Source organism: Rousettus aegyptiacus, unplaced genomic scaffold (assembly GCF_014176215.1).
Source record: "Rousettus aegyptiacus isolate mRouAeg1 unplaced genomic scaffold, mRouAeg1.p scaffold_m13_p_8, whole genome shotgun sequence".
Taxonomy (NCBI): Eukaryota; Metazoa; Chordata; class Mammalia; order Chiroptera; family Pteropodidae; genus Rousettus; species Rousettus aegyptiacus.
Genome location: NW_023416311.1, coordinates 14,589,989 through 14,602,960, shown reverse-complemented (window position 1 = coordinate 14,602,960; position 12,972 = coordinate 14,589,989). Strand labels below are relative to the sequence as shown.

General features: G+C 48.4%; 1 protein-coding gene and 1 pseudogene across 4 annotated transcripts; both read left to right on the top strand.

Moving 5' to 3' along the window:
* The first annotated feature begins 1,344 nt into the window (after positions 1-1,344).
* FLYWCH2 (FLYWCH family member 2) lies at positions 1,345-11,724 on the top strand. Of its 4 annotated transcripts, none has more exons than XM_016122290.2 (4): positions 1,352-1,478; positions 7,639-7,740; positions 8,493-8,922; positions 10,527-11,724. In XM_016122290.2, the coding sequence occupies exons 3-4, from the start codon at positions 8,592-8,594 to the stop codon at positions 10,619-10,621; spliced, it is 426 nt and encodes a 141-aa protein (XP_015977776.1). In that variant the 5' UTR covers positions 1,352-1,478; positions 7,639-7,740; positions 8,493-8,591; the 3' UTR covers positions 10,622-11,724. The 4 variants fall into 4 exon arrangements, with proteins under 4 accessions (XP_015977773.1, XP_015977776.1, XP_015977774.1 ...); XM_016122288.2 differs by lacking the exon at positions 1,352-1,478 and adding an exon at positions 2,939-3,142; XM_016122287.2 differs by lacking the exon at positions 7,639-7,740 and having other exon boundaries at positions 1,345-1,478.
* On the top strand, positions 3,749-3,867 carry LOC118606996 (annotated as a pseudogene).
* Positions 11,725-12,972: the final 1,248 nt, after the last annotated feature.

Genomic DNA, 12,972 nt, shown 5'->3' with positions numbered 1-12,972 from the left:
TGTCATACAGCTAGCAAATGCCAGAGCTGGGATTTGAGCCCAGGCATCTGAACCCAAGCTCATGCATTTCTTTTGGTAACATGTTTTAAAAGCCTTTAAAATATTCGCCTTCTTTAAACTTTTAGTAATTTTTTTAAAAGAGAACAGAGATGTCAGAAATATAAGTACAAAGATATTTACAACGTAATAAAATTAGAAACAACCTGTACTCAGTGGATGATGAATAGATATAATGGCAAATACATTCATGAAGGCCTTTGAAAGACACTGGAGAATGTCCGGGAAATGACATGACCTTAGGAGAAAATACTCAGGGACAATCGAGGACATGGAAGCTGAATCTAGGGTAGTAAGGAACATAAGCTGAGAAAGGGCCGGGAGGAAGCAGGGAGCCTTTCTGGAAGTGTGTGCGAGCCCTGTTGATATATGAACATGAGGAGGAAAATGTGAGAGGACGTGTGAGAACTTAAGGACACAGAGGATACAGAGGAAAACGTGGGAAATGCCGGAGGTCCAGATAGGTGGGCCCCATAGGAGTTGGACCTGCACCTGTCGGGAGCCAGGGGACTCTTCCAGCAGCAGCTTTAGAGAGACCAGACGGAGGAGGAGGGGTGGGGTGTCAGGAGAACATGGTGCTCCTACAGAAGAGCAGTGTCTTTACTCTGCAAACGCCAAGGACGCGCACCCAGAAGACCCGGGGCTCAGCGGGGCAAAGGGGGGCATGTGGATGAAGGAGTCCTGCAGGCTGGGGAGGAATGGTGAGCGGAGGGGCCCCTGAGGGGCGACGCGGGCGTCAGCTCAGATAATGCTGGGGTCATTCCGGCCGCGACCTCCCAAGTGTCCAGGAAAGCTGCGCCAAGGCCTCGCAGCTCCCTGACCACCGCACAGAATGGTCGGAGAATAAAAAGGGTCCCGTAGCGGTGCTCTGTAAATACGGACCGGATCGACGGGCAACGGCTGAACTAATGGACGACGGCTGGACCTACGGCGAGGGCGGGGCCGATGGTGAAGATACTGCGCAGTCAAAATGCTGGACCAATGGCTTCAATGAGTGGAAAGCGAGATCTTCCGCTCGCTCAGGGAACAGACTGCGGGCCAACGAGACCTTTAAACAAATGCCTCGGTTTCCTCCGCGAGGAGTCGGGGTCAGACCCTGCGGGAGGCCCAGGGGCCGCAGTAAAACCCGCCCGCTTGTGCTGCGAGAGCCCGGCGGGGGAACGGACTCCGGGCCTCAGAATCGCGGACGCCCCGCCCCCGCGCGCCGATTGGTCGGGCTGCGCGCGGAAGACCTGGAGAAAGGAGTATTCCCAAGGAATGGGCGTTCGCGGCACTACTGCGCATGCTTGCTCCGTGACCCTAGCTTGAGGTGACGGCCGGAACTGAGGCGGGGGCCCCAGGCAAAGAAGCCGAGGGACCTTTCGCGCCTCGGTCGCCGGAGAGGGAGGGCCCCGCTGCCGTCGCCGCCCGGCTGGTGCCCGGTGAGGACGGGCCCCAGCGGGTCGGGGAGGGTCCCAGGTTCCATGGCGTGGACGCACCCCCCGGCTGGGCTTTCCCAAGGGTTCCAAGGGCTGCTGATGCTGGGGGTTCTCTCCGGCTCTGCGTCCCTGGCTCTCAGGCCGCCTCCTTGTCCTTCATCAGAGATTCGCCTCCTTTATCTTCGCCCCTCCTTTCCCCAATCCATCAGACCCCAGGACTGAGCCCTGAAAGACACCCCGAATCAGGGATCCCCTCACTGGCCTGCCTTTCCTTGACCCCACCCAGTACTGCCTCCTTCCTTACACCTATCCCCAGCCCCATCCCACCCTTGTGGATCTAGAGATCCTCGCGGGAATTGCTGGGTGAGAAGTGTGAGATACTGGGGTGAGGGAGGCTGAGAGGCTTGGTCAGGAAGCGATGGTAATGACGGGAGAGGATAGGGACGGGGAAGCTGTGTCCATTTGTGCGCAGCATAGACAGGTCTGATGACAAATTGCAGTAGGTAAGGAAGAATAAAAGTAACTAAGATTATGAGCCATGGTGATTAGGGGAAACGAGGTGCCATTGCATGAAATTCCCACTTCGGAGAAGCTCTTCCATGCATAGTTTAGAGTAGCATTGGATCACCGTTGCTTTGACAGTCTCCCTGTAAGGATGTGTACCTACCTGCACAGCTAAGTGGGCCTAACATCTCACTAGCGAGCTAATCATAGCCCTCCATTGACCGTATAGGACAGTGATTTTGGCGGGTGGGGACAGCTGTCAGTATCACTGTGACCTTTTAAAATCACCCACTTTACCCTTCACCTACCTGCTATTAAGAACTCCTGCTAAATTCACCATTCCCATTACACAGGTCAAATGGACCCAGATAGGGTACAGGGTTTGCCCTCAGGGCTGAGGACGCAGGTGTTGGTGAAGGTTGATGGTATTTCTCTTTCATAAGTATGAAGGTAATTCTGCTGATCCCATCATCAGCCACCAGGCAGAGCTCTGGACTGAAAACAACACAGATTTGTAACAATCTTACAATTTTGGAGGTCAGACACTAATATAGGTCTCACTAGGTTAAAATCAAAGTGTGGGCAGGGACTGAATATATTTCTTCCTGGGGGCTTTAGGAGAGGCAATCTCTCTGTCTTCCAGCTTTTAGAGGCCTCCAGCATTCCTTGACTCATGGCCCCCCACCTCCATCTTTACAGTAAGCAGCATCGCATCTCTCTGACCCTGTTTCCATCAGTACATCTTTCTTTCTTTTCTGCCTCCCTCTTCTGCTTTTTAGGACCCTCGTGATTGTGATTGGCCCCACCTGGATAATCCAAACTAATCTAGTAACTTTGTTCCATCTGCAACCTTAGTTCCCCTTTGCGGTGTAAGGTAACCTATTCACAGGTTCCAGGGATTAGGACCTGTACATGGGGAACGTGGGGGTGGGGTGGGGCGGGGTAGGGGGTTGCATTATTCTCAAAGACCTGATGATGTCTGAGAGGCTCCTGCCGGTTCTTAACATTGTGTGATTTGGGGCTTACAGTGAGCCATCTTTACATTCTGAGTCTCTTTTGTGCAATGTTATGACAGCTGGTTGAGATAAGTGGGTGACTGGAGGCCATAGCAATATCAAACCACCAGACTGCAGAGTTAGAAGGAGGGTGTAAGCTGATCGAAGGTAACTGTTAAGTCTTGTGAACTTTTTAATTCATTTCTGCTTCACTTTTAAAGATTCTGTTCATTTAATGAACTTTTATTGAGTGAAAATTTAATTTTTAAAATATATACATTTGGCTTAAAGTAGCTGCCTTTTAACTCTTCCCTTTACACCTAAAAAATAAATTGCTAGAAGGCTAAGGATGAATCCAGAAAAGAGATTGATCCAGGACCTGTTCCTGTTCATGGAGTGAGTGAAGAACATTTAACCTATGAACTAGAAATTACAAACTTATCGAGTAGAGGGCCTAAGACATGGTCACAGTTTCTCAAATTATCAGAATCACATGGGATACTAGGAAAAAAATGTAGATTTGGGGATCCCTCACCTGACCTTCTAAGAAGCCTAGGGGTGGAATAGTGTGGGACAGTGTGTTTTTAACAAGAATCCCAGGTATGCTGAAGTTGAATCACTGGTTGTAGACTTAATTTGCCTTTTTCTTACTATAACAGTTTTATTGAGTAAATTCACATACCTGAAATTCACTCACATTATACAAATCAATGGCTTTTCATATATTCACATACTTATGCAACTATCACCACAATCAGTTTTAAAACATTTTCAGTCTATGGCCATGCCACCCTGAATATGCCCAATCTTGTCTGATCTTGGAAGCTAAACAGGCTTGGGCCTGGTTAGTACTTGGATGGGAGACCACCTAGGAATACCAGGTGCTGTAGGCGTAAAAATAAGTAAGTAAGTAAGTAAATAAATAAAACCTTTTCGTCACCCCAGAAAACCCATATCCATCAACAATCACTCCTTTCTCCTCTTCCCCATCCCTTCCACCCCCAGCCCTATACAACTACAAATCTGTTTAATGTCTTTATGGATTTTTCTATTCTATAGCTTTTCTTGACTCCAGGTAATTTCATATAAATAGAATTGTATGCTATGTAGTCTTCTGTGAATTGCTTTCTTCACTTTACATAATCTTTTCAAGGTTCATCCATGTCGTAGCATGGATTTTTTGATTACCAACTGATATTCCATTGTGTAGATATTCCATTATTTATTCATTCATCCATTGATGGATATCTGGGCTGTTTCCACTTATTGGCAACTGTAATTAATGCTGCTATGAACATTCATGCACAAGTTTTTACATGGACATACGTTTCCTTTTCTCTTGGTCATATACCTAAGGGTGGAATTGCTGGATTATATGATAACTCTGTTTAAACTTTTGAAGAACTGCCAGACCCCAGACCGTTTTCCAAAGTGGCTGCACTATTTACATCCCCACCAGCAATGGATAAGTGTTCTAGTTTTTCCTCATCCTCACCAACAATTGTTATCATCCACTTTTGTTTGTTTATTTCTTTTATTATGTGCATCCTAGGGGTGTAAAGTAGTATCTCATTGTGGTTTTGTTCTTCATTTTCCTTGTGAGTAATGATGTTGAACATTTCGTGTGCTCACTAGCCATTTGTACATCTTCTTTGGAGAAAGGCCTTTGCCCATTTTTTAGATTGGGTTATTTATCCTTTTACTACCGAGTTGGAATTCTGTACAAATCCCAGATACAAGTCCCTTATCAATAGATGACTTGCAAAAATTTTCTCCCATTCTATGGGTTGTCTTTTAACTTTCTTGATTGTGTTTTTTGACTCACAAAAGTTTTAAATTTTTTTCAATTTATCTTTCTTTAATTTCCTGTACTTTTATTGTCATATCGAAGAAAGCTTTGCCTAATCCAAGGTCACGAAGATTTACTCTTATCTTTTAAAAGAACTTTATAACTAGTTCTTACAATTAAGTCTATAATCCATTTAGAGTTAATTTTTGTATATGATGTGAGGAGGAGGGTCCATCTTCATTCTTTTGTATTGGAGATCTACTTGTCCCAGCATTTAACATTTGTTGAAAAGTCTATTCTTTTTCCCACATCAAGGGGTGGACTTAATCTTCACCTCCTGAAAGGGGAAGTGATTACTGTTTGGAATTCTTCTTAAGAATGATTTGTCCTTTCTTTCCCATTTATTTATTCATTTGATTATTTGTATCAGTGTGGACTTACGGATATATATTTTATTCTTTGGGTTAAAATCCTGAGGACTTACTCTGAAGTCCTGGCTGCAGCTCAGTTTCCTCTGTAAGTGGAGTTTCTCACTTTAAGCCTCACCTGCTCAGGGCAGAGGAAGGGAGCATTGGTTCTGGACCAGCCAGGCCTAGGTTCAAGTTTTGGCTCCCACTACCTCTGCTGTCCTGGGCTACTTACTTAAGTCCCCAGGTCTCAGGTCTCCCCAGAGGCAGAACAGAGATGATGGTGACACTTGGAAGGGAGATTGTTGGGTTACAATCCTGGAGGTATGGACTGATGCCGCAGGATTTTAGGTCCTGTCTCAGATCCTAGCTTGAAGACCAATGACATGGCTCTGGGAAGGTCACTTTAATGCTGGACATGGACATGGGGGCCAGAGGGGCAGGGTGTTCTGACTCAGTCAGCCTGCCTGTTTCTCTCTCTCTCCCTCCCTCCCTCCCTCCATTTTCCTCTCCCTCTCTCTCCCTCTCTCTGCCTGTCTGTCTGTCTGTCTATCTGTCTCTCTTTCTTCACACAAGAGGTCTCTGGATCACTCCTTTTCTCTGTCGACTTCCACTGTGTCTATAAATTTGAAACCAGTATTTTAATATAGTTAATTTTATTCATTTTTTTATTCTGGTTGTTTATGTTAATCTTTATTTTCTTGTATGATATTTTACATAAGAATGGGAACCTTTTTTTTTCTGAGTAATGGACTAATAAAAAATTACCATCTGCATAATTGTATCTTATTTTTTAAATGTTGAATCTTTTCTCATTGTGAAATTAGTTCATGCATATTACTATTTGGGGGAAATAATAGAAAATTAGTAAAAAATTAAGTTCCTCTTTCCCACCACTGCTAACATTTTGATAAGTTACTTTCTAGTTGGCTTTAGTGCATTTTTATATAATTCTTTGAAAACAGACTGGAAAGCGCCTGCTTTTTAAGTTAAGAACAGGCCAAAAAAAGTTAGTAAATACATGACAAATGGAGAATAAATAGAAGAAAAGACAAGCTTAGTCTTTTGGGAAAATGTAAAGTACTTCAGCCTAGAAAAGATTATCTTTGCTAAATGTGTTAACTAGACTTTCTAACAATACTTTTTTTGTAAACCAAATATAATTACTCTAAAGCCTTCTTATACCCTTTCTCCACCTCTTGTGTCCTCCTGGAAAAATGGTTTATTTTAAGGAGCAACACCTCCATCTTGTGGCCTTAAAGAATACTGTTGCTTAGGATTTAAATTGAATTTTCCACAGTTACAGGGGTGAATTAAATTGTACTCTGGCATTTTATAAGGGTCTTTACATCTAGTCTCTAGGTGGTGGTTTCTACCCTAATAAATGGAACAAAGACAGGTAATACAATTATTTACGTGTAGCTATGAAAAACGTGTGTAGAAAACTGCAGAAATGAAAACAGTTTGTGATAGGATGGTGGGATTGTGCAGATTTACTATTATAGTTTGATTTCTTCTATGTGACTTCTTTTAATTAAGTAATTCAAAATTTTAAAATTACCTCAGTATGCTCTATCTCATCACTTTCTTTGGTTAGAAAACTAAATCTGGGGAGATGAAGTGTAGAGGACCTGTTTTTATTGTGCAGGGATATGTTTTCAGACTGATAGCTCTTGAATGGAAGTGGTATCTACAAGCATTTTTTTTTTTTAATTTGGATAATGAGCTCAAGAAAAAAAAAAATCCACATAAATATATTCTGGTTCCCCTGGATGACAAGCAGAGCTTTCAGAGCTGCGGTGGCATTTGTGCTAAGATCCAGCTGGCGTGAGGGCTCCTTACTGGGCAAGTACTGGTCTCACGGGCAGGCCTTGCGTGCTCCCGCCCCCGGGAGCATGTTCGCAGTTTGAACACGCGTGGAAGTTTGGGATCAAGATATAGAGGTACCACAAGCTATAATTTATCGGGCACTGGCCATGTTCTATGCTGTTGTGGGCTGACGTGTGCCACCTGCCATTCATGTGTTGAAGTCCTAACCCTCAGGATCTCAGAATGTGACCGTATTGGAAATACGGTCTTTAAATTGGTGATTAAGGTTAAATCGTGTCATATGCATTGGCCTCGATTCAGTCTAACCAGAGTCCTTATAAAATATTACGACAGACACACAGGGAGGACAATGTGAGGATACACGGAGAAGGAAACAGAACTGCAAAGCAGTTGATGCTTCAGGGGTACGAGAAGGTGTCTGTGGGCCTTGCTGCTGCCTGGGTTTTGGACACGGTGGGCAAGATGTCTCCCCAGGCTGCAGTCTTTTTTTCTGGCTAACACTATAAACTGGGAAGACTTGCCATCTGCGCACCACCTAGTCGTCCCCAAAATAAAAATGGCTACCCCACACTGATGTCCCAGGGCCATGATGTCCAGGCCAGCCTGGCCCCCATAATTTGTCCTTTCTTCTTCTCTAGCCTGGAAGCCAAAGAGCCCTCAGCGACCATGAATTCTCCAGATACCTCCACAACCCCGTCCCCACCCAGCTGAGGCAGTGCCAGCACTTGTTCAGACACAAGGTCTCTGCCCTCATGGGGCCCTGGCACCTCCTAAGTGCTGGGTGACCCTGGGACTCCTGCCTGGGGTGGGACCAGATCTCGTCGTGAGTCTAGAGAGTCTGGCTTCCCAGGACCAGGTTTTCCCTCCATGGTCTGCAGAATGTCAGGGTGAAGGGCACCAGGCATTCTGGGAGGGTCAGACCTCAGCTCATGTCCCCAGTGCCTGTCTTGGATGCTTGGTGCTCAGGAGCACCAGTGACTGTTATCCTGGGTCAGGTACACCAGGTATCATGTGGGGATGGGCTCTGGATCCACCTGGACTGGATCCCAGCTCCACTGCTTCATGGCTATGTTGGTTGCCCCAGCGTAACCAACACAGCATCCTCACCTATAAACTGAGTCAATAAGAATGAAGAACTTTCATAACATGGGGCTGGAAGATTAACCGGGAAAACTCATGAAACACTTCAGCCCATGCTCAGCACCCACGGGCCCATATTAGTAGCAACTCAGTTTTCGATTCCTTACAGCCCCCTGGGAGCCCTGTATTCAGCGCATTTTACATTCAGGGAAAGTGAGGTTTGGATGAGGGAGGTAACGTGCCCAAGGCTACCAAGAGAGGAATTGGAAGAGAAGCACAGGCCTGGGTTCTTCAGTTCCTTTCAGGTCCTTGCCCAGCCTGGTGCCCTGTCTGCCCAACCTGCATGTACCCCATATCAGTTCTCCTGAGCCCCAGGCCCCCTCCACTGACAGGGTTTTGCCTCCTCTCTTAGGACAGAGCCCCTGGACTACCAGGTTTCTTGCCAGGGAGAAAGAGGAGAAATCCATCTGCTGGGGCCTGAACACCTTGGGAACACGCCATTGGCCCCAGAATGCCCCTATCTGAGCCCAGCAAGCAGGAGGACGAGAGCGTGACAGCTGGCCAGGAGCCATCCTCTGAGTCCCCCAAGCTGGGAACAGATGTCGTTCCCGCAGCCCCCAGGAAGCCCAGGAAATTCTCCAAACTGGTCCTGCTGACAGCCTCCAAAGACAGCGCCAAAGTGGCTGGGGCCAAGCGCAAAGGAGTGCACTGCATCATGTCCCTGGGGGTGCCTGGCTCTGCCACCCTTGCCAAGGCCCTTCTCAAGATCCATCCTGAGGCCCAGCGGGCCATTGAGGCGGCCCCCCAGGAGCCTGAGCAGAAACGTAGCAAGCTGGACACAGGTGAGACCTCAATTCCAGAGAGCAAGACTGTGAGCAAGACTTCCCCAAGGCCAGAAGTCCCCTAGTAACCTGTGCAGCCGAGGGAACAGACAGGCTAGGCTGGCTCTCAAGAGTGTGCCTGTGTTGTGAACATGTCTGCGTGTGTTCTCTCTGTCCACGTTACATCTCAGTGTAAATCTCTGTGTGTCTATAGCCTCTGCGTGTGTGTATCTGTCTAAGATTCTGTCTGTCTACATGTGTACTTGCCTGGGAGGGTGTATCTGTCTGTGGGACCTTGTGTGTTCACGTCCCTGGTCCTGTTTCTGTCTGTGTCTGTTCTTATGCGTTTGCGTATATATGTGTCTAGGGGTCCATGTGTGCATGTTTCTGTGCCAGAGTCTATGTGAGGCCCCAAGCAGCCCCCCCCCAAGTGAAATGTGGAATCCTGAGGGATGCCTAGCAACTGAAATGGAGATGAGCTGGGGTTTCTTCCCAACTGAAAGTGGGGTCTCACGTGCCCTGAGAAGACAGAGCCAATGAAAGCCACAGTGTGTGCTGCCTATGAATGGGTGGCCCCTTCAGAGTCAGCTAGGGCACCTGGCCTGGCAGCCAGTCCGGAGAAAGGGAACCCAAAACCTGGTTTCCTCAAGTAGCTGGGCAGTGCAGAGTGTCAGGGTAAAGGGTACCTCATTGATGGAAATTTAGTGCCAAGTGCCCTGAAGTCATGGGGCACTACCACTGCTTCCCTCAGGTTGAGACCCCAGGGATTCTGAGTTGGGGTCAACTCCAGGCCTGGAGCTTACAGGGGACCTTAGGAACATGTCAGCCTCCATATTCTGCTGGATGGGAAACATATTCAGGGATCCTAGAGGCCCCTCTGCAGCTTAGCCTATGAGCTCTTCCACCAGCCAGTTCCGATTCAGGTGCATCCACATATTTACCCACTTCCTCCTGCTGGCCCAAGGGACGGAGGTGCTGTCCCTTGACTTCTTGGGTAGTTGGGCTCAGAGGGGCCAAGTTAGCACCCTAAAGACACCAGTTGCTCATTACAGAGGATGAAGGGGGTACATCTGGCTCAGAGCCTATTCTTCCCACTGAATTCAGTGGATTGGTCCATCTTTAGGATCCCTTCCACCTTGTCGGTGACCTCTGCTTAGGGATCTGCCCAGATTCTGGGGCCAGCTGGGCTCCAACCCCCACACATCATTGTGAGGATTAGAATAAGGCCACACTTCCTCAAATGGAGAGCAGAGCAAGGGCTGCCTCTCAGCCCCACAGGCTCCCCAAGGCAGGTGATCTTGAGCAGCCAACAGCCCCTTTAACCTGCCATCACATCTTTACTGCTATACCTGGTCCACAACTTTGCCACCTCTCACCCCATTCCAGGCCAGGCAGTGGGGAGAGCAACAGCTTTCTAGCACTTAGCCCATGTTTGGCCCAAAGTTTCCTGGAAATTACTTTAGCAGTCTCTGTATTCCTGGGCTACCGGTCTTTGGGAGCACGGCTCCAGAGTCAGTAATTACTTCTCTAAGTTGGTCAATGGTGGGCTGAGAGCTCCAGGCCCTGGGTCTACAATCCCTCCCTTTTCCTCTAACACCAGCCTGACCCACCCCTTTTTTTTCCAGATGGAAAAGAAGATGAGCAGTTGGCAGGGCGGCCTGCCCCTAGACCCACAGCAGGCGGGGAGGAATCCACTGCAGGGCCCAGTGAAGCCCCATAACCTTAACAACTGCAGGCGTAACCTTGATGAGTCAATGGACTTGACTGTGACTTCTGCTTGAGGTTCAGTTCCAACACTGTGTAATTGCTCTCAACATTGTGTAATTTTATTTCATCTCAAGCATAGGTTACTTTTGTAAGCAGGAAAAAAAATTCAAAACAGAATAAAAGAAGCTGTATGCTAGATCTCAACATGGGATTGTAAAAATTCTAGGATTCTGGATCCTTTGAGGCCTACCTCCAACCCACCACCCCTGGGGCCCTCCCCACCCACCAGCCCTCACCTGGCCCCTTCCCAGAGCTGCCCGGCCTAAACCATCTCTCAGATCCAGGCGGGCTCTCAGGAACCTCTGTCCCCCAAGGCCACACACACCTGGGTACCCTCAGCCTAGAAAACCAGCCCCTGGCCCAGACACTAGGTGGGATCTCTGAGGTTCCCCTTCCTGCTGCCTCGGTCTGAAAGTGGGTGATGGGACCTGTAGCCCTGACCCTCTGGGAAGCAGATCCAGCCCCTCTCCGACTCTCCTTCTAGAGCCTGTTCCCCTGGACCTTTAGAAGGCTCACCTTCTAGGCAGCCACATGGGACTAACAAACCCCGCACAGGGCCCTGCCCTCATGGTGGCCCAGGGATCTGCTGAGGAAGAAGTAGGCCTGTAGTCTGGGGGTGGTGACCTCAACAGAAATATGTAGTACTCCCATCGTGTTCCTTCTGGATGGTTTGGGAGCTGAGGAAGATGCTGGGGAACCTGAGTCCCTCCCAGGCCCTGGGTGCTGCCTCTGCTCGAGAAGGAGCTAAAGAAAACAGTTCCTTTCCTTCAACCGGAAGTCAGGGCCCTGGAGGTGGGGCCGCCAGTTGCTTCACCTCATGTGGTCCTTATTCTTTGAAAACTGCCACTGGGCACAAGGAAATGGACATTTTTTTTTTTTTTAAATATGGAGTTTGGAAGCCTTATGTTTTAAAGCAACATTTTCCAAATATAATTGGTATCTATCAACTCCCTCTTAGGAGAATGGGTTACTCAGCATGTTTTCCTTGCCAGCTCTCCATTTTGCTCTTATTTTTACAGCATGTTTGTGTGTAACATTTATATTCTGTGACCATAATTGAGACCTTCTTTTGTCTTAATTCTATATTTAAATAGATTCCCCTTACCTGCCACTTTCTCCATTCCTGAGTTCTGAGTCACCCTCTTGGTGAGCTGTTTTTGTCTGATGGTAAGAATGCAAGAGAGTTGCTCAGAGTCTAACGTGATGATGGATTGCCACCAGGGAAGTAGGAGTGAAGAAGAGGTGAGGAGAGGGGGAAGGCAAGGCGGGACTTTGTGCCATTTGGCCTGGTGTCCAAGCACTCCTGGCCTGGGAGGGTCAGAGAGAATTGACCCCAGCCCACCCACTGGGCAGGGTTCCTGAAGGGCATCCACTCCTCAGCTTTAGTGAGGCACCATTGACCCCTCCTGCTAGAGAAGCCACTGGCCGGGTCAGCACTTGGGTTCGGTGAGGGGACCTGGCTGACTTGGTGGTCCCTGGAGGCTGCCCAGAGATGCAGTGAGGGCCCACCTCCCTCCTCAGTAGGGAGGGGCCTCAGTAGCCAGTGGTGTTGGTCATCTGCCTGGAGGTGGTCAATACCATAGGGCAGGAAGCCACTACTGAGCCAAGCTGGGAGCCCATGTGCTGGGGCCAGCAGTGTCAAGGTTTTATTTTGAAACATTTCAAACTCACGTAGAAGTTTGAAGGAGCAGTGCAGGGAACGTGGTGTGGCCCTCGCCTAGACTCACCCTCCTCTTCCCCTCTCCCTATCCCTCCTATCACTTTCTTGCTTCTTCACTTCTTGGGGACCTTAATGTCTACCCAGAGTAGGATGCCTGGGACCTAGGGGTAAACAGGTTATAGCTCTGGCCTCCTAGAGCTAGACAGGGGACATGAAAGTTTCTGATGGTAAGTTCATGAGAACTGGGGCTAAGAGCTTCCCAGGAGAATGCTCCATGGCATCTGACAGGGGCCTGACTCAGGGACGGCAGCCTGAGGAAGCCCCTAGAGGGAGCTGAATGGTGAGGAGGGTGGGCCCAGGAGGAACCCAGAGGGAGCTGGGCAGGAAGGCCAGGAGGCATGAATAGTGGACAGAGACCAGTGTCTCAGGGCCTGGAGGAAACAGTGAGGGTTTCAGATTAGTCATGGGTAGTGGAGACCAGGGAAGAATTCATGCAGAGGAAGACATGGCCCCTCTGATTTCAGGAGGACAGACTGGCAGGGTCCCAAATGAGAGCTCGAAGGCCACTGAGGAGACCCCCACAGCCTGGGTGAGAGGAGAGGGAAGGGAAATGGGAGAGGCTGGACAGAGGCTAAGCCAGGATA

Coding starts and splice junctions, on each gene's coding strand:
- FLYWCH2 (XM_016122287.2), top strand. CDS start 8,592: ATGCCCCTATCTGAGCCCAGCAAGCAGGAGGACGAGAGCGTGACAGCT. Junction 8,923..10,526: donor ACGTAGCAAGCTGGACACAG/GTGAGACCTCAA, acceptor TTTTTTTTCCAG/ATGGAAAAGAAGATGAGCAG.